The 19,575-nt window shown below is 63.3% G+C and overlaps 5 protein-coding genes across 5 annotated transcripts in view; 3 read left to right on the top strand and 2 right to left on the bottom strand.

The window, feature by feature from the left end:
* Nucleotides 1-1,981, top strand: part of F751_3770 (1-deoxy-D-xylulose-5-phosphate synthase 1, chloroplastic) — a gene marked incomplete at both ends in the record, with an annotated part of 4,074 nt that extends 2,093 nt beyond the window's left edge. Inside the window, 3 exons of the mRNA XM_011399344.1 lie at nt 213-423; nt 667-1,619; nt 1,790-1,981. Of these exons, the coding sequence (XP_011397646.1) occupies nt 213-423; nt 667-1,619; nt 1,790-1,981 (1,356 nt within the window). The remainder of the gene's footprint in view (nt 1-212; nt 424-666; nt 1,620-1,789) is intronic.
* Nucleotides 1,982-6,061: 4,080 nt separating this feature from the next.
* F751_3769 (putative Dol-P-Man:Man(5)GlcNAc(2)-PP-Dol alpha-1,3-mannosyltransferase) lies at nt 6,062-8,808 on the top strand (the record flags this gene model as incomplete). The annotated part of the gene is made up of 8 exons (XM_011399343.1): nt 6,062-6,191; nt 6,291-6,343; nt 6,517-6,636; nt 6,799-6,990; nt 7,310-7,665; nt 7,953-8,126; nt 8,343-8,424; nt 8,653-8,808. The coding sequence occupies 8 exons, from the start codon at nt 6,062-6,064 to the stop codon at nt 8,806-8,808; spliced, it is 1,263 nt and encodes a 420-aa protein (XP_011397645.1).
* Nucleotides 8,809-9,073: 265 nt separating this feature from the next.
* On the bottom strand, nt 9,074-12,848 carry F751_3768 (Large neutral amino acids transporter small subunit 4; the record flags this gene model as incomplete). Its single annotated transcript, XM_011399342.1, has 9 exons — nt 9,074-9,331; nt 9,489-9,785; nt 10,046-10,170; nt 10,353-10,430; nt 10,572-11,033; nt 11,450-11,601; nt 11,759-12,008; nt 12,152-12,283; nt 12,758-12,848. The coding sequence occupies 9 exons, from the start codon at nt 12,846-12,848 to the stop codon at nt 9,074-9,076; spliced, it is 1,845 nt and encodes a 614-aa protein (XP_011397644.1).
* A 978-nt stretch (nt 12,849-13,826) lies between these two features.
* F751_3767 (DnaJ-like protein subfamily C member 7-like protein) lies at nt 13,827-17,642 on the top strand (the record flags this gene model as incomplete). Its single annotated transcript, XM_011399341.1, has 7 exons — nt 13,827-13,970; nt 14,922-15,095; nt 15,227-15,358; nt 15,524-15,644; nt 15,895-16,019; nt 16,302-17,142; nt 17,374-17,642. The coding sequence occupies 7 exons, from the start codon at nt 13,827-13,829 to the stop codon at nt 17,640-17,642; spliced, it is 1,806 nt and encodes a 601-aa protein (XP_011397643.1).
* Nucleotides 17,643-17,891: 249 nt separating this feature from the next.
* Nucleotides 17,892-19,217, bottom strand: F751_3766 (Exportin-4; the record flags this gene model as incomplete). The annotated part of the gene is made up of 5 exons (XM_011399340.1): nt 17,892-18,026; nt 18,251-18,450; nt 18,573-18,777; nt 18,925-19,032; nt 19,161-19,217. The coding sequence occupies 5 exons, from the start codon at nt 19,215-19,217 to the stop codon at nt 17,892-17,894; spliced, it is 705 nt and encodes a 234-aa protein (XP_011397642.1).
* Between the last annotated feature and the right edge of the window lie 358 nt (nt 19,218-19,575).

Below are 19,575 nucleotides of genomic sequence, written 5' to 3'. Positions count from 1 at the left end.
GTGTGTGTGTGTGGTGGGCGGGGGGGGGGGGGTGTGAATGGAGGGTGGGAAGGGGGAAAGAAGGTGGTTGCTTGTCAAGGGAAGGAGCAGGTACCTAGGCCAAACCGACGACCAATCAAGCGATGCCTGCGACTCACCCCTGTGTTCCCCAGCACCTCCCTCCAATCACACATTCTGACACACTCTCCAACACAAAATCCACCACCCACCAGGCCAACCGCCAGCTGCGCGAGCTGCGCGAGATTGCCAAGGGCGTCACCAAGCAGCTGCCCGACGTCATCCAGAACGCCACGGCCAAGATCGACGAGTACGCGCGCGGCATGATCTCCGGCACCGGCAGCACCCTGTTCGAGGAGCTGGGCTTCTACTACATCGGCCCCGTGGACGGGCACAACATGCAGGACCTGGTGGACGTGCTGTCGGGTGGGTTTGAAGACGGGTTGAAGGGAAGGAAAGGGCAGAGTCGGAAAGGGAGTGTGTCCACCCAATGCTGTGCGGTGTGGTGTGACGGTGGCAAGGCTGTGGGAGGCTGGGCTCTGTGATTATCAGGCGGCAGCTTCGCGGCAACTTTGGGCCCCTGAGGTCCTGGCGTGCCGGCAGGCTTCAGAGGGAGACTACTTTCTCTCAACATCAACATCTCCCCCCGTAAAAAACCTCCAAAAACAGAGATCAAGGCGACGGAGACAGTGGGCCCGGTGCTGCTGCATGTGGTGACGCAGAAGGGGCGGGGCTACACCCCTGCTGAGACGGCCTCGGACCGCATGCATGGCGTGGTGCAGTACGACACGCTGACGGGAAAGCAGAAGAAGGGCTCTGGCGGGCCGCAGAGCTACACCAACTACTTTGCCGACGCGCTGGTGGCGGAGGCCAAGCGCGACGCGCGCGTGCTGGGCATCCACGCTGCCATGGGCGGCGGCACGGGCATGAACCGCTTCGAGGCCGCGTTCCCGGACCGCGTCTTCGACACGGGCATCGCGGAGCAGCACGCGGTGACCTTTGCCGCGGGGCTGGCCACCGAGGGGCTGGTGCCCTTTGTGGCCATCTACTCCACCTTCCTCCAGCGCGGGTACGACCAGATCGTGCACGACGTGTCGCTGCAGAGCCTGCCGGTGCGCTTCGCGCTGGACCGCGCGGGGAACGTGGGTGCCGACGGCGCGACCCACGCCGGCGCCTTTGACGTCACCTACCTGGCCTGCCTGCCCAACATGGTGGTCATGGCGCCCAGCAACGAGGCGGAGCTGGTCCACGCAGTGGCCACCGCCGCCGCCATCGACGATCGGCCCAGCGCCTTCCGCTTCCCGCGCGGCAACGGCCTTGGCGTGGACCTGGCCGCCGCGGGGGTGACCGACGACCTCAAGGGCCAGCCAATGGAGGTTGGGCGCGGCGTCGTGCGCCGCGGCGGCGCCGACGTCGCGTTACTGGGCTACGGCACCTGCGTTAACGCCTGCCTGGCCGCCGCCGACCTGCTGGCGGCCCAGGGGGTCAGCGCCACGGTCGTGGACGCGCGCTTCTGCAAGCCGCTGGACACCGCGCTGGTGCGCCGCATGGCCGCCGAGCACCCTGTCATGATCACGGTGGAGGAGGGCTCCATTGGCGGGTTTGCCGCCCACGTCATGCAGGTGGGGCTTTTGTGTATGTGTGTGGTGGGGGGGGGGTAGGCGTGACCAATCCATATCTTTCTCGAGGTGTGTAGAGGGCTGAGGCCCGGGTATGCTCATGCTGTGTTCCGCGCCTTGTACGGCTGGCGACATGACTTGAGACTCACCACCTTCATCGCAATACTCTGCAGTTCCTGGCGCTTGAGGGGCTGCTGGACGGCAAGCTCAAGTTCCGGCCCATGACGCTGCCGGACCGCTACATCGAGCACGGGACGCAGGCGGAGCAGATGGCGGAGGCGGGGCTCACCGCCTCCCACATCGCAGGCACCGCGCTGAGCGTGATGGGCGTGAAGCGCGACGCGCCCTCCATCTTCTCCACCTGAAGAGGTGTCAGATGAGGTCCTGTCGCTGTGCCGATGGGTGTGGCGAGGAGTGCACCCGTCGCCCCCGCCCGATCGTCGGCGTGGCGCAAAGCAGCAAAAGCCAGGCCCCCACGATCTCCCTTATCGCAAGCAAGCACGCGTGCTTGGGGCACCGCCTGCGTTGGCTCGGGCCCCTTTTTTATGGATTTGAGCGTCTGAACGATTCCTTTGTCAACGTGTGCACCCCAGCGTATCCACCGATGGAGCTCCCCGTCGGGAGCCCTTCCCCTTTCTCTGTCTGCACCGAGCATGTGTAACACCACGCTGGCGCTGTGAAGGGCAGTGGTGTAGGGTTGTCGTGCATGCAGGCCGAGTGAAGCACCGCAGTCTGCCCGCGTCGAGCGTCTTCACAGCAGGTTTGGTGAGGAGTCTGGCTTTTCAGGCAGGGAAGGGGGAAATGTCGATGCAAGCAGTGCGCAGGGAAACTTGTGCAAAGGATCAAAGTCATATATGCGCGCATGGGTTGTCGGTTACCATTGACTGAGCCCCGAGCACGGTCTGAGGTTGAGCCTGGGGGTCTAGTAACCCCGGTGGTGTGTGGCGGTGAGAGGGGGCAGCATGGTGCTGACGAGGCGCTGGTTGCGTGGAAAGGGCGTCATGGCGCACAGGGACCCGGAGAAGTAGAGGCTCGCCAGCAGGGCAGCAAAGACGACCATGACGCTGCGCGGGGTGGAAGGTGGGCGGGGGCGAGGGTTGTTGAGACGAACAGATGATGGGCCAGCTTGGCAGACACTCTGTGCCAGGGTGCACACCAAGAATTCGTGCCCCGCAGCTGCGCGGCCAGTGCAATGTCCGACGCCCAGCACCTGATGACGACAGTGGTGTTGACGCGGGAGGAGTCCACCTCTCGGTTGCAGGTGCAAGAGTCCGATGGCGTGTAGGTGACGAAGCCTGCACTCGCGGCATAGCAGCAGCAGACGCAGGAGTTGCAGGAGCCAGAGAGGCCCTGTGCACTGCAGCTGTTAGTCTGCAGGGTTGAAGAGGCAGGGAAAAGGGTTGGGCACTTTGCACAGGTGCCGTCACCATGGGTCGTCAGCGCATGGCCAGCAACACCAGGCGCTACACCAGACGGCCCCGCGTACCTGGGCGGAGGCAGACGCCGCGAGGGATATGGCGAGAAATAACAGGACTGCTGGGGCTGCCCGCAGCAGACGCATGCTTGCAGCCTTGGGGGAGTGCTCCGGCAAGTGCCCAGGTGGCTACGCTCTGGCACAAGTGGTGGTGGCCGGGGTGCAGGCCGACGCAGACAATGCAAAGCTATTGCCAGCAGTCCTACTCCAGGAACTGAAATGTGAGGAGGGGATACGGTCGTGCAGGCGTAGCTCGACAAAATGTGCACTGCGGAGCTGTGGCGGAGTTTGACGTCGCAGTAAGTAAGGAACTGAAAGGCAGACGCCTAGGTTTGCGCTCAAATACTTTGCGCAGACAGCTTAGATTAGGTATAATACCGTTCACTGCTGATGATCATTGGAGTACTCCGAGACGCGTCGCGGGTGGGGGAGCTTCCAAAACTTTACAAATGTCCGACCTGCGTCACCCTTCCAAGATTTTTTGGAAGCGCGAGGAGCAGCTTTCGCCAGCCGGTGCACTTGCACCTGCAGCCTCGACTTTCACCTTTTAGTGAATTTGTCGAGAGAGCACTCGCATCTAGAGATTCCATCCCGCTCGAGCTTGGCCGGTCACAGGAAGAGGATCGGGAAGCGGAAAGCAGCGGAGAGGTCCTTGGTGGATACTCCGAACATGGGTGAGAGGTGGTCACACGTTGCAAGGAATGCATGCCCTTGGTCTGCCACAGGTTGTGCATACAGCCCTTCTCCTATGCTGCACCTTCGGCGTTGCAGATACTGGGCCCATGCGGCGGGGGTTGGAGGTGTACAACACTGCTCCAGGCACAGTTCCTTCATCAGAATCAGGTGGGGGTTCGGGTCCATCGCCCTCGCACAGATTTGGACCAGCAATACAGGACCTCCAGGCGTCTCTTAACAGCATGCTGCCTCCACTCAATCGGTCGCCCTTCCCTGTTCAACTGCAGGGGACGCCTCCCCAGCACGCTACATCCCCGTCCCCAGGCACCTTCGGATACGGCCTTCCTGGGCCGAACCCCTGCCTGTGGCGTTCGGAGGTCCGCCTCCTAGCCAATTTTGCGGGGCTGATGCAGGTCTTCCTGCCCTGAGCCGCCCAGCACCCATCCAGGCGCCCAGAGTGCTCACAGCAGCCCCGGGTCTCCCAACACTGCCGAAGCATCTGCAGCCGCATGCGCATGGGCCGAGGAGGGGACCCCTCGCAGTGGCTTCTGTGCGTGAGTCATCCAGTGACTCCGTATATCCTCGCCGCGACGGCGTTGGGCCTCCACCGGCCACCTTCCCAGGCACAAACGTGCAGCCTGCGGCATGCAGGGACCGTGGTGCATTGGACATCCCTGTGGGGCCGCTGGCACGGGCGGCACATGGCCAGCCTTCAAGCCTACCCCTATCGGGAGGGGCATTCAAGGTTCAGGGAGGGGCAGCACTCAACGAGGCCCGGCAGGATTCAGCCAAGTGCCCTGTCGGAGGGCCGGCGGAGAGGCAGTCCCTGCGTGCAAGCATCCTGGCTCTGCCGCAGGTGCCAGCCCGATGGGCACCTCCAGCTAGGGTCCCCCAGCTTAAAGACAGGCTACTGCGTGCTGCCACCACTCTGGATCCTGGTTCGACCGCTGATTGGGTGGGTCCACAGCAGACCTGCGACCTGGCCTCACATGCTGCTGCTGTGGAGGGTCGGCGCTTGGCGAGAGAGGCAGAAATTTGGCAGGCAGCTCTTGTTACGAGCCAGAAGAATCAGGAACGGAGGGATGCGCCGCGACCAGAGGAGCAGCGAGCATCCTCTATCATCGCTGGGAGGCCCATTGCTCTTGTCCCTTGCGAGGAACCGAGTCTGTCACAGCAAGCAGTGTTCCGGCCGCCATCAGCCCACGTGCTGCCCCGGCCGCCACAGGCTCCAGCCATGCCACCACCACCGCCACCGCCGCCGCCACCGCCAGCGGCATCACGAAGGGGGCCAGGCGTGCCCAAGCCACCAGAGCAGAAGACTGGAATGCAGCGTCCCCTTACCACAGCAAAAGCTCCGCCTATCTCCACTGAGGAGCTGCAAGCCGCCGCAAGGCAGCTGCGTGTGGTCAAGCCTGATGTGAGACCGCAAGACAACACCGCCCAGCCGCGAGCGATTGAGGATGAGCTGATGCAGGCGATACGGAATCGAGAGTACACTCTACGACCCGTCGTGCGCTCTCAGCCCGGCACTGCATCCGGTGCGTTTGGGGCTCGACTGCTGCTGGAATGGTGCATTGAGCTCTGACAAGAATCATGCAGGGACAAAGCAGTGGCTTCTGCTCCAGCTTCACTTGTGCAGTCCTTGCATCTCTGTCTGGATACCCACGTGAGCGTTCCTACACATGACGCTGCAGGTATGGGTCCGACAAAGCATGCCACCTTCCTCTGCCAAACACCGCCGAGCCTTCTTGACAAGATTCGGCAGCGGCAGGCGCACATGCGTGTGGACTCCGGGGCATTGTGGGATAGGGAGACATCTGAATGCTGCTGAGAGTGGAAGGCTGAGTAGAGCAGCGCCAAGACGTCATTTGTGAGAAGTGTTTCATCATTCAGGAGCAGTGCAAAGACCAGCTGAACGTGTGTGACTTGGAATTCTGCACAATTTTTGCATAGAAAGGGGTCCCAATGCTGCGCATGTTGGCCAGGAGAAGCAAGGAGCAGAAAGTGTTATGAGCTTGCAGCTATAGTGGGGAGATTACAATAGCATAGGTGGGGCAGTATATCGTCAGCAGGCGTGGCATCCACACTCTGTGAGATTCTGATGCTCAGACGCATCTGTTCGAGCACCGGTCATGCGCGCGCGATCGAGGCCTTGGAGAAAAGTGATCGAAGTTGTGCCAGTCTAAGGTCAGTGTGGGAATGCTCCCCCGAAATACGCAAATGCACCCCACTCGCATGGAATAACGGTGATCTCGCATGCAGTCTCGAGTGTTGGGTGGCTCCTAGCGGGGACGCCATGGCACGGTCGACGCCGTGGTGGAAGCGTCTGCAGGACCCCCGGGATGTGCGAGCGGCCGCACTCTTTGCTACTCTGCTCCTCATCGGCGATGCGCTGCTATCGTACATCATCATCGCTCGAGTTCCATGTACGTGGGCGGTCGCATGCCATTTCGGCATTGCGTCCACCCCTGGTGCCCAGTGGACTCTGCCCTTGACCAGCCCTGGTCCATGATGAACACATGCAGACACCGAGATTGATTGGATCGCCTACATGCAAGAAGTATCTGGGTTTGTGAAGGTAGATTTGGTCTTGCCCAGGGGAGTACTGCCTGCTGGTATTAAGTAAAATTGGAGATGGGGTTGCTGACACAAACCGGAGGGCTCGCCTCGGAACCCCTCCCACCCCCTCCAAGCCATGATCAAGCAACGCATGGATGGTCCAATCCTTCTCCATTGGAACACCACCTCCAGGGCGAGCGCAACTATGAGGAGCTCAAGGGCGATACCGGGCCGCTTGTCTACCCTGCAGGGTTTGTGTACTTGTTCACTGCGCTGCAGGCCCTGACCGGGGGCAGCATCGCGGCGGCTCAAGTGGGCGGGGCAACAGGGCCTGCTTATTCTAGAATGTGGTTGGGTGGGGCGATCGTGCCAGCTGAGCCCAGACTTTATGTTGGAAGCGGGGGAACCCCTCTTAGCGCCTGTCAAAACTACCCAAACCCAGACATCACCCCTACCCCTCTACAAAACATCCAGGCGATCTTCCTCGGAGTCTACCTGCTGACCCAGGCCGCCGTCCTGGCGCTGTACATCCGGTCCAGGGCCCTTCCCCCCTGGACGCTGTGCCTGCTGTGCCTCTCGCGCCGCGTCCACTCCATCTTCCTCCTCCGCCTCTTCAATGACTGCTGGGCCATGCTGCTTGCATACGCCGCCACCCTCCTGCTCCAGGTGATGCTTTCTTGGGGGGTCCCTTATGTGGCTGTGCCTACGAGCTGGGTGGCATGCTTTGTGATGCTGTATATCCTCAGTGTCCACGAGTTCTGTAGCTGTTTGCACCTGTCGCATCTCCCCTCTTCCCCAACGCATGCTGTGCTACATCGATTCACAGTCTCTGATTCCTAATGGAGTGTTCATTTGATCTTTTCACCACTCCATGGCTCGAATTCCCCCCCTCTCCCTGCCCCGTCATTGCGCCTGCCTGCTAAACACTGGCCCCTTCTAAGACCCCTCCTCCAACCCCCTTTTCCTCTCTTTCCCCCAAATACAGTCGCGTCGGTGGACCCTGGCCATCTTCGTGTACAGTGCGGCAGTCAGCATCAAGATGAATGTCCTGCTCTGGGCCCCCGGCGTGCTTGCGGTGCTGGTCCGCCTGGCCTCTCCCCTCCCCGTGCTGCGGGGACTGGCGGCGGGTCTCCTGCTCCAGGCCCTGCTGGCAGGACCTTTCCTCGCCGTGGCCCCTCGTGCCTACCTGGGGCGGGCCTTTGAGCTCACCCGCGTCTTCCAGCAGCGCTGGTCCGTCAACTGGCAGTTCGTGCCTGCCGACTGGTTTGTTGACCGCCGCTTTGCGCTGGTCCTCCTGGCCCTGCACCTCCGTCTTCTCTGGTCCTTTGCCAGGTTCAGATGGTGAGTGGTGGTGATGAGATGTTTGGCGGGGAGCCCGCCCGCATGCGCTATGGCTCTGGGTCCAGGAGGGCAAGGGACACAATCAGACACCTGCAGCCTCACCAGTGCCTGGGAGTGCGAGCAAGTGAAGAGAGCAGGCGGGCGTCGTTTGGGTCGTTGACGAGGCACTGCAGCATACCTGATCTGCATCCCGAAGCGATGTTTGCAGTTTGGAGAAGGGCCAAGGTTCTGCACATTCTGGCTGCGATTCCCTGAAACAACCCCCTCTTTGCTCCTTGAACAAACAGGTTCCAGGCGGAGGGAGGGGTGGGCCCCGCGCTCCGCCGTTTCTTCTCCAGGACCACCAAGGAGGAGGCCGAGGCGTCGCCCATGTCGTTGGACTTCATGCTCTACATTCTGTTCACTGCAAACCTGGCCGGCATCCTGTCGGCACGCTCCCTGCACTACCAGTTTTACAGCTGGTGCGACTATGAAGCAGTGTGGGGAAGCCATCTCCTTCCTCCTGCAGAGGGTGGGAGTGGGGAGTAGCGCATCAGGCGGCATGCCGTGCTGTGTATTACGCTTGTTTGCGGTCTGCATCCACCAGCAAGAGATGTCCCCAATGTCCATTGCGCCCGTTTCTGCTGATGCTGTAGTGCTGCGAACTTCAGCAGCTCCTTCCAAACCCAATCGTCCAGGTACTTCCACATGCTGCCGTACCTGCTGCTGCGCACCAGGCTGCCCAAGTCACTAAGCATAGGCCTGCTGCTCTGCATCGAGGTGGGTGCATGATTACTGCATTAGAGCTGATGGGCTTTACAGATGAGATTGGTCAGTGGTGTGACCTACGGCACCACATCCAGCATGACGTACTCTCGGCTCCTGGTGCACAACGATATGGCCCTCCGTTGCCCTATTTCGAGCGGAGCTGCAGTCCCATACCCCCCCTCGGCAACCGGGGCAGCCACCATTGACTCCCACCGCCCCCCCTCTCTTCCTCGTATGCAGGGTGTTTGGAACATCTACCCTCCCCACGCTGCGACGTCTGCAGTCTTCCAGTTCCTGCACTGGCTGCTGGCGGCAGCCTGCTGGTCGCTCCCCGCGCCCCTCCCTGGGCCAGCCACCAAGGTCCTGGGCCGGCGACCCGTCCACCGGCGGCGCTGAGAGCGGAACGGTGTCGTGTGTGGAGGACTGCCTGAATAATGGCTTGGCGCGGTCAAACTGCTCTGTTTCTGGTCCTGGTTTTCCTGGCCATGAAAGGTCAGCGCCTTGTCAGCCTCCCACCTGATCAGCTCTCCCAGCCATGATTTCTGATCCTGGGTTTCACAACGTCATGTATCCAACGTGTCATTGGTGGTGGAAAAGAGGAATGCGCTTCCAGCCGGGTGGAAGCCGTGTGCCAGACGTGTTCTCGCAGGAGTCCTCCTCCTCACACCTCCACCTCACGCTCCCGCGTCCCCGATCGCGTCAGCTTCCGGATGGCTTCCGGCAGCTGCACGTGGGGCATCCTCAGCTCGCCCAGGCCCAGGTTGGGCAGGTGCAGGTCCTTCAGCTTCTTGCGCTCCTGGTGGCCCAGCATGTCGCAGGGCAGCTCCTCCCCCTCCAGCGGCCGGATGGGCACCAGGTCCTCACGCTCCCAGCGGTACATGGCCACGCAGAACCAGGAGAGCGGGATCAGGCACGCCGCCTGTGGTGTGTTGGGGTGTGGAGGTTGGGGGTGAGGGGGGCCAAGGGGCCTGGGTGATGACGCAACAGGGGCAATGCACATGGCAGTGGTGAAGGGGCATGACAGGTGCGTGGGGGGGGGCCCCCCACACCCCCTCTCCACCCACCCACCCACTCACCTGGCCGAGGTTGACCCACATGAAGTTTCCGTTCAGGGGATGGATGGCCAGGTAGGTGAGCGGGTACTGGAGCAGCCCAAACAGGCCGTTGAAGATGTTGTCCACGGCCACCAGCCGCCCAAAGTTTCGAAAGCCAAAGAGCGCGCCGAAGATGGCAAAGTACGAGGCGTACATGAAGAAGCGGGCGGTCATCCAGATCAGGATGGTCACCACCTGGAGCGGGAGCGAGGGTAGGGCCTGCAGCACCAGGGTCAGGACGCTCAGGCCCAGGATGGAGCCCAGTGTGGAGCCGTAGCCCTGAACAGGGTTTGTGGACGGGCGGGTTTGTGGGAGAAGCAAGGGATACACCCGTGGGAGGTCGGCGTGAATGATGGACAGACTTGGCAAGGCGGGGAAGGAACGACGCAACTGGCGATGGGCTCCGACCGCCCCGCTGGCGCGAGGCCTCTCCAGCAGGCGTTCCATCCACTGATTTGCCATGTCCACGCCCGGCCCTCCCCTCCCCTCCCTCCTCTTGGGCCTCAAGGCCCGCTCAGCCAGGCTCCCATGACACACACCTTCTTGTCCAGGAGCCAGCCGATGACGGGGATGAGGAGGAACGCAAACGCCACGACCACGTTTCCAAAGTTGGAGTAGGTCTCGGCATTGCTGCCCTTGTTCGAAAGCTGCAGTCGCATCGTCCCTGGGGGTTTCAGGGGCAGGGCGTGTGCACGCGCGTGGGCGGAACAACAGCATGATGGTGTGCTGTGCACGTTCTTACCCTTGCGACAGAAGTGAACCCCCCCTTCTTGTGCCATGCGGTCGGTGACGCTCAGCGCACAAGCGCATGCAGAGCCTCTCACCCCTCCAATGCCTGCTCCTCACCCAGGTAAAACTGCATGGTGAACACGTTGAGGGTGTAGAAGAGCCCCATCCCAAACGACTCGGAAGACTTGAATTGCTCTGTGGCGATGGTGAGTGGAGGTGGGTGAAGGACGGATGCAGGGCTTGGGTGTCACTCCTCCCATGGTGCCGTGCAGGGCATCACCACACACACGACCAAGTCCCCAACCAGACCGAATGCTGCCACAGCCCTCAGCGCACCAAGGAAGGACAGCTTGCGGAGCTCCACAAAACGGCGAGCCTCGAAGACCAGGGGCCCCCACACCACGCCATGCGGCAGGGGCGAGGGGTCGGTCAAGGGGTCCGCGCTGGGGGGGCCCCGGTTGCCATCCAGTCCTTGCAAACCCGCCTGGTCCGTGATCAGGCCAGGCCTCTGCCCGCCGCCCAGAGAGTCGCCGGCCTGCGCAGCGCCCTCAGCCGCCGCGTAAGGGTCAGCGTGCTGTTGTTGCGCGACGCCCAAGACGCTGCCGTTGGCCTGCGTAGGCCCAGCGCCATGCGGGCCCGGGGAACCAGAGAAGGCTCCCCACCCCACTGCCGCCCCGCCGTTCCCGCTGATGCCGCTCCGCGAGTGCTCCTCCTCCTCTTGCCAGAAGGGGTTGCTGCTGTCCGGCACTCCGGCTGAGATGAGGTTGGAGCGCACTGCATCGCGACCGCTGGGCGGTGCTGACATCAGCTCCACCACAGGTGGCGAGTTGGGGGCCGGGGGCTTCGCCATGGTCGCGGCGCCGCCGCCGCCGGCCGCCACGAAATCCTGGAGCGACGTTGTCCTCCTGTAGTGGATCTCCAGGTCTGCAGAGGAGGCAGGCGAATGAAAAGGGTGTGGGATGCAGCGTGGGTGATTGCGGATGGGTGGTGTGGGATGCAGTACCAGAGTGCTGAACAACTCAGTCTGATTGCAAAGCCTGCTCAAGAGCATGTCAGGGGCCATGACTCCTCCACCTGACCCTTCACATCGCTGTATAACACAGCAGCCCAAAACCATGCGTGGCATGCTTTGGCAGTCCCCCCTGCACCTCAATCTCCTCCCACCCTGATATATAGCCAGACTTCAAACACCTCCTCCCACACACAGCCCGCACCTGAGCGCTGGCGCACTTCAAACCTCCACTTGCTAGTGAGGAGGTAGACCTGGCCCACCCGGAAGGGGGAGTTTGGCATCATCCATGCGCTCAGCGGGATCCACAGCGCGCAGAGCCCCGCATACCCCATCAGCACGCCCATGTACGCCGCCCTGCAGGAGAAATTTGGGGGGGTGGGGGTGGGGGGAGTTTCTCAAGTGTTTTTTGGCGCTGGTGGGAAGGCCCTGCATCATCATGCTCTCACTCAGCACAGGAGTTCCAGAGAGAAACGCCCCACGGAACCCCTCTGGGGCCCCTCTCGCAACTAACCTCGTACTGCCTGCTGCCTGGAATATCAGGAGCAGGAGGTAGAAAATGATGCCAGATCCCGTGAACCCCGCCACGAAGACGGCGGTGAGCATGCCGCGCTTCCTTGGGTACAGCGCGGAGGCGTGCATCTGGGCCAGGTGGAAGGTGATGCCGCCCAGGCCCAGGAAGATGGAGGCCGGGATGAAGGCATTGGGGCCGGAAGACTGGGACACGCCAAACAGGATGAGGCCAAGGATGTTGAGCAGGCTGCCTGCACATGGGGGGGGGGGCTTGGGTGTGGGGTTGTGAAACGAGGCGAAGGAAAATAGGTTGGGCAAAACGTCAAGAAGCGTCTGCTCCCACTGACCACCCTCTTGATGATCACCCTCAAAGACCACATGCCCTCCCACGCACCCACGATGCATGTGAATTTGGGGCCGCAGTAGTCGAGCACGAAGCCGACCAGCACCGGCCCGCAATTCAATGCAAAGATGCCCACTGTCCACAGGACAGCCAGCTTGGACTCCTGGGATTTACACAACGTTTCTGCAGGCAGCAGCATTGTTGGGCATGAGACAATCGAGGAGCTTTCGTCAGGCTCTGGGGGTCATTGGCACATTGGTCAGTCCCTAACCCTTTCCCCCTATCACCATAGCAATATTCAAAAACACTCTCACCTTGATCAGGGTCGCACCCATCAGCGTAGTTTCCAAGGTCCTTTATCATGATGCCCCTGCACCAAGTAGAATGGCCAGCCATGAACAACCACTTTCTGTGAGGGCGACATGCCGCAGCGCTTCAGGGACTCAGCACTTGCAGAGCATCCAGTCAGCTCCAAAAATCATGCATACTCTTGTGACTCACAGAGCGTTCCATCCGAAGAAGAGGCCACCTATCAGAGAGTCAGAGAGAATTGGCAACCTTGAGCATTGGACGCCGCCGCTCAGTCAAGGACATGCACAGGCGAACCAAGCATTGCCTTACCCTCGCCTTGCTCCTGCACGCAAGACCTGGCCTCACCTTGCACTATCTCTCCTATCGTTGCGGCGATGATCATGCCCAACTTGGCGTCCCTGTACCCCTCCGGTAGTATGACCTGGTGGCCAACCATGGCGATCCCGCCCCCTCCCTAGCAGCCGACCGCCCTTGGATTCACTTGCTGAGCCACCAGAGACAGAAACCAGTTTGCTGGACAATTCTCAGAGGTGTGCTGGCCCACTGACACCGCTCGAACTTTGCTCCGTGTTGGTTGTCAACTACTGCTGCAGGTTCGGAAGTGGGCCCCAGCGAGCTCCTACACGACCTCGTTGCTGAGCGCCATGTTGTCCAAGTGTTGACAACAACGCGAGTTTGCTCTGACACACCCTCGTCGGAGCTTTCGCTTCGTGCACACGGGCGTACTTCCGCGCCCTCGGATTCCCGCCTGGGCGATGCACGAATTGAAAATGGCAGGAAGGTGTGTTAGGTGTGATGATGGGCACTGATCCCACCAAGAGCTACAACGCTTCGTGGATATGTCAGTCTTGATCAGACATGACGAACACCATGCCTGAAGCTGCTGGCCCTCCTGGTAGCTGCTGGCCCTAAGTGTCGAAAGAGGAGACCCTCAAACCCTTCGCCCTGAGGCCGTGCCGGGATGTCAGGAAGTGATGCGGGCGTCCAGAGCGCACCCAGGACTTCCTTTGCTGCCCCCTTTACTTTTGGTGCCGAAGCAGGAGCTGGAGAGCGCAGCAATGCCTTCACGTCCCGACCTCGTCTCAGGGTGCAAAGGCAAGGGGGGGAGGCTTCATCTGCCATCCCGGCCCAAGCGGAACAGGAGCCGGGCTTTAGCTTCTCCACGCCAGGTAAATGCCCATGGTAAATTTCAAGGTCCTTATCACGTGCTCGATGGAGCTGTGGAATCCAGACGACGAGGGCAGTCTCTCAACCACCCCCCATGGGCCTAACTCCAGGCGCCGGCATAGCTCAAAGGAAGTCCAGGCCCCATTCAGGGAACCGCAGCGGGGGCGGTGGTAGGGCTGGACCCCGCACCCCCCTCTTTCCGGAGAACTCTGGCGGGGGCTTTGGCCTCCCGGGCAGCGCCGTGTCGATGGCCTGGTCGCCATACCCTGCAGCTGAGGCGCTCGCCGATGCAGTGGCGGCCAAGTTGATGTTCGAGACCCCCGGGGCGCGCCCCACCTCGGCTGGCCACTCCGATGTGGCGTCCCGGAGCCGGCCACCTTGGCCTACGGGCGTGAGGATCGGGGAAGACCCACCGCCCCGCTGGCCAGGCTCGGATCCAGGTGGAGCGCAGCCCAGTAAGATGACCCAGGGCTCCACAGAGGCAGCCACAGCGCCTGCCTTCCCTGCTGCCCGGCCAGCCTCTTCCACGGTCCCAAACCCTGGCCCTGCCGCTGCACCGGCCTTATTTACGGCCGCCCCAAATCCTGGCCCAGGTGCGGCGCCAGCCTTCTTTACAGCTGCCCCAAACCCTGGCCCTGCCGCTGCACCGGCCTTATTTACGGCCGCCCCAAATCCTGGCCCAGGTGCGGCGCCAGCCTTCTATACAGCTGCCCCAAACCCTGGCCCTACTGCGGCGCCAGCCTTCTTTACAGCTGCCCCACACCCTGGCCCTACTGCGGCGCCCGCCTTCTTTACAGCTGCCCCAAACCCTGGCCCTGGTGCGGCGCCAGCCTTCTTCACGGGTACCTCAAATCCTGGTCCCGCAGCGCAGCCGGCCTTCTCGTTCGCTGCTCCCAGTACTGGCCCTGTCGAACAGCCGGCCTTCTCCTTTACTGTACCAGCTTTTCAAGCCGATCCAGCCCCCACGGCTGCCCCGCTGCCACGCTTCACCACAGCCGCGGCCCCAAGTGATGCCCCGAGTGCCTCCCCGCCAGATGCCGCACAGCCTCCAGCACTAGGCGAAGGAGGATTTGTGTTTGGGGCGGCGGCGCAGGATGCCAGGCCAGCGCGCGCTCGAAAACCCAAGTCCCCTGGGTCTGGCAAGAAGCCGGCGCCAATCGCTAGCCTGGGGGCGTCGAATGGCACCGTCACCTGGGAGAAGATCCTGGAAGCGGTCGCTGACTTTGACGCCGCGAGCGCAGAGAAGGAGGAGGCGGCTCACTCCGTGCCTACGCCGTCCCCACCGCAGTCACCATCCCCCACACAACCTGTGTCTTCTGTTTCGGCGGGTCCCCTGCCCCAGCCGCCCTCCTTCCTGCTGCGAGCAGCGCGGCATGCCTCCCGCTCGCCGCCTGAAGACTCCGCAATCGTGGAGGCTCGGCAGGCGGCCGAGGTCGCCGCCGAAAGGCTGCGGCGCGCAGGGAACACAGCCTTTGGGGAGCACCGCTGGGAGGACGCTCGGGAGGCCTACACACAGGTACCCGAGGCTGCTGATCCAAGGCTTAGAGCGGCTGCACTGTGGCTGGGTGCAAGGGAAAGGGAACGCCTTTTCCGGTCCCCTCATGAACGCACTGACCCACCTGCGCGCATCATCGCACCTCGCAACAGGCCATCGAGACGCTGCGGCCCGCTGAAGCCTTCCGCGCCAAACTCGCACCGCTGCTCGCCAACCGCGCGGCCGCCTGGCTGAGCATCGGACGACCGGAGGAGGCCGTGGCAGACTGCATCCTTGGCCTCAAGGTATGGGGACGAGATGCCGAATTATCCGTCTGAGTGTCGCTCACTGGGTGCATCTCAAGTTAGAGATACAGACCTGCCTGCATGTTCAGCTTGGAGCCCGAATCCCTAGTCGCCACTGCTAGTTCTCTGGCTCTCATCCTTCCCCTACATATGATCCTCCTGCAGCACGACCCCTCCCACGTGCGCTGCGGCATCCGACTGGCCACTTGCTACATGCGCATGGGCGAGTTTCCTGATGCGCTGGGTGCGCTGCGCGACCTGGAAGCCGCTGGGTGCAACCCCGAGGGTGGGTGCTGGCTGCTGCGGCGGTGGGTGGCTGTCTGGGGAACGTGTACTTTGTTGGGCTGGCAGGCTGCAGAGTGAAGAGGGGTGGCTGGATCAAGGTGATTGTTCAGAGTCACCAGTGGTGTTCTTGGCGGCGGACCGATCCTTTGCGTGGCTCGGCAACGTCCCAGACTACTTCTTGGTCGTGTACTCAACAGCGCGGCAGGCTGTTCCAGCTGCTTCAGTCGCCCCAAAACCTCCATCGAATGCAGACCCGGCGGTGCAGGCCAAGGCGGCCGAGGTCGCGGAGCATGCGCACGAGGTCCTGGACCTGCTGACCTGCGTGGTGCGGCGCCCCGTCCCCGCAGACCTGGCGGCCAGGTACCTTGGGGAAAGGGTATCTGGGGAGTCACCAAGGTCAGTCCCCACCACCGCCCCCCCTCCCCCGCCGGCCCCCCGGCCGCCCGCCGACGCGCTGTCGCTGCTGCGGCGGCTGGACGCGGCGCACGCCGCGGTGCCCCACTCGCAGCTGCTCCTGGCGGCGCGCGCGCTGTGCCTGCTGCGGCGCGCGCGCTGGGCCGACGCGCGCGCCGCGGGTGGGCGCGGCGTGCACTCGCCGCACCCCGGGCGCGGCTCCGGCGCGACCCCGGCGCCCTGGCGCTTTTGGGTCGCCGCGCAGGCCGACTTCCACGCCGGCGACCTGGAGGGGGCGCAGGGCGCGCTGGGCACGCTGCGCGGCCTGGCCCGATGGGACGGCGAGGGAATTGGCTCCGAGGGCCCCGGCGCCGCGTCGGCGGCGCTCCTGCGCTGGCTGGTCCCCGTCCCCCCTGACGCCGAGGTGGACGAGCTGCGGGCTGGGCTGAGCGCGGTCCTGGCGGCCAAGGCGGAGGGCAACGAGCACGTGGCGGCGCGGCGCTTCGACGCGGCGGCCGAGGCCTATGCCCGCGCGCTGGCCGCGCCGACGCTCTCCCCTGCCGCCGCGGCGGTGCTGCACTGCAACCGCGCGGCGGCGCACCTGGGCGCCGGCCGGCTGGCGCTCGCGGTGGCTGACAGCGGGCGCGCCGCGTGCCTGAAGCGCGGCTACGCCAAGGCGCACTCGCGCCTGGCCACCGCGCTGGGCGAGGTCGGGCGCCACGCCGACGCGGCCGAGGCCCTGCGTCGCGCGCTGGCCTGCCGCGGTGCGACCCCCGCGGAGAAGAAGGGCTACCAGACGCGCCTGGCGGCGGCGCAGCGCGCCGCCGCGCCGCGCTCAAACGGCATGATGCGCCGCGGTGGCGAGGGCGAGGCGCCGCCGCCGCCGGACCACTACCGCCTGCTGGGCCTGGCGGCGAACTGCAGCGGTGAGGAGGTGCGCCGCACCTTCAAGCGCCTGGCCTTGCAGCTGCACCCGGACAAGACGGCGGGGGCGGTGCGGTGCCGCGCCAGCCTGGGCTCCTGCGGGGCGGTGATAGAGGAGGACCAGGAGACCGAGCTGCGCCAGAGCCTGCAGGAAGCAGCCACCTGGCTCTTCAAGTGCCTGAGTGCGTGATGGGGGGTGAAAGGGGTGGGGGTTGGCCTGAGAGGCTGGGCAAAGGTGGGTGGAGATCCGGCGCGGTCGGTATGTTTGTGGTGTACGGCAGTCACCAGGGCCATGGTGCCATGGAGGCTCCATCTCCCTGCCTTGCTGGTACCCTCATGGTCCGCGTCGCAGTAGGCCCTGCCTCGTGTCCACACCCCGTGCATCACACGATCCCATCACACCTCCCTCCCAGGCGAGGCGCACGAGGTGCTGACCGATCCGGCTGCCAGGAGGGCGCTGGACCGGGAGCTGGAGGGAAGGTCCCAAACGCCCGCGCAGCACTGGCAGGGAGCGCGGCCTCCCTTCGGGCCCATGGGCACGGCCTGGACGCAGCATGCGCAGCAGGGCTGGCGCGCCGAGCCCTGGTTCCACAGGCAGTACGAGGAGGAGGACGACTCCTTTTTCTTCTCCTCCGCCTCCAGCAACTGGTCCTCACGCTGGAGGAAGCCGGGCGGCTTCTGAAGGGTGTCCATACGGAAGGGAGGGCGCTACGTCTGACCCTCCCTCTGTCTGCGGGTATGACCCAACCCACTGTCGTACTCGAGTCCATTTTCCTCCTTCTCTTCAATGTATTGCTTCCATCTGTTCCTTGTATGCTCAGAGCAAACGGCTGCGACACACAGTACATCGTAGCTGGGAAGGGAAGGGGGGCCGATCCCCGGGGTGTGTGCACACCGGCCAGGCCCACTGCCACCCGGGCATTTCACGTTACTATTTGCGGCGGGCCGCGGCACGGGCCACCTCCGCAAAGCTCTCCAGCTGGGAGAGAAAACGGGCCTTGGCCCGGGGGTTCAGGGCCTGGGGTAGGTCGGCGACCAGGCTCTCGCATGCCACAGAAACCAGGCGCTGGGACGAGGGGGATGGGGAGGGTTCACAAGCATTGTTTGTCTCGGAGCAGGTGCAGGGAGGTGCTGAACATCAAGCATAGTGTGGCACCCAGAGTGTGTGAGGCAGCCGGTGCTCTGTACCTCCCATGGCAGAGAAGCTGGTCTGAGCAGGCCAGGACCCAAGCACCAGCATTGATCACAAGTCCTCCCAACCCCGAACGCACACCCACGTCCTGCACCGACCTGCTGCTGGGGGTCCTCGATGCCGTGCACAAGGTCAGCCCGGAAAGCGCGAACAGCCTCTGGCTCTGCCATGACCAGGGGGAGCAGGGCCGGCGCGGCTGCCGCCACCACGTCCGCGCCGCGCTCCTCAAACACGACGCGCTGCAGGGCGCGGACCAGCAGCGCAGCCAGCGGAGAGTGGCAGCCAGCCCATTCCCGACCTGAGGGCGGGGTGTGGGAAGGGGAGATGGGTCTGAGCGCTGGATAGGCGAGAGCGGTCATGGAGAAACAGCAGCGTTGGCCTGCTCGCAGAGTCCAGCCCAGCCCTTGAAACCCCCCCCACCTGGGCCGGGTACATTGCTGTCCGTGACGCCCTTTCCTCCCGCCAGCGCATCCTTGACGTGGAAGGTGGCCAGCGCGGCCAGACCGTCCAGGACCACCTGGGTCAGAGCTAGGCCGCCCCCCGCCATGCCCAGGCCCTGGAACAGGGTGCCCACCAGGGCGCCCCACACGTGCGGCGGCAGGCTCGCCATAGCGCCGGGGAAGGTCTGTGGCGGATGGGATATGGGACTGGTTGGTGGGTGTGCTCTATCAAAGGTTAGGGTGTGCTCAAGGGGGGGGGACAATGTATTGCAGCAGAGAGCGGCCCAAAGTGCAGCACTGCCTGCACAAGGTTCTCACCACACTTCACTGACCTCGTGCATGAATGCAACGGTGTCGAAGAAGGAGTGGCACAGCTTGGGGTGCGCCGGCAGGTCCGGGGGAAGGAGCGGCATGATGGTCCCCAGCCCCTCAGCTACAACCTGAGAATTTGTTGAGGAGGGGTGACAGAGAGAGTCCCTCATGATGATTCCACCATGCACATGGTCATGCCATGCCAGGTGCAGGTGTGCAAGCGCAACAAAATGCATGCAGTGCTATGCCGCCCCACCTGGACAAGCTCCGTCTCTGCTGCAGGCCCGGCTTCTGCCGACCCACTGCGCGCCATGGCCGCCAGGAGCTTCAGGAAAGCGCGAAGGTCCCGTTGCACCTCGGTCTGACGCACACTCAGATCCGAGACGCCCTGCATTGCACGTGTGTGTGTGTGTGTGTTTAGGTGTGTTGGGTGTGGGGGGCTATTTGCTCCCTTAGAGGAAGGCACACGCTGATGCCTGGATTGCCAACTTTGCGGTGGTGATAGATCTGGGCATGTCAGCAGGACAGGCCGGCGTGCACAGGGAACAGAGTACCCTCACGGGTGTCTGGCACTGCAATGCTGATGGAATGGAGTGACAGAGAGAGCAGGCTCAAGCAGGGTCACATGCTCGTCACCAGCTTGCAGCAAGTTCCTGCAGTCTTCCCCTGGC

Source organism: Auxenochlorella protothecoides, assembly GCF_000733215.1.
Source record: "Auxenochlorella protothecoides strain 0710 unplaced genomic scaffold scaffold40, whole genome shotgun sequence".
Taxonomy (NCBI): Eukaryota; Viridiplantae; Chlorophyta; class Trebouxiophyceae; order Chlorellales; family Chlorellaceae; genus Auxenochlorella; species Auxenochlorella protothecoides.
Note: the sequence above shows the minus strand (reverse complement) of the source record. Positions and strands in the feature narration are given on the sequence as shown.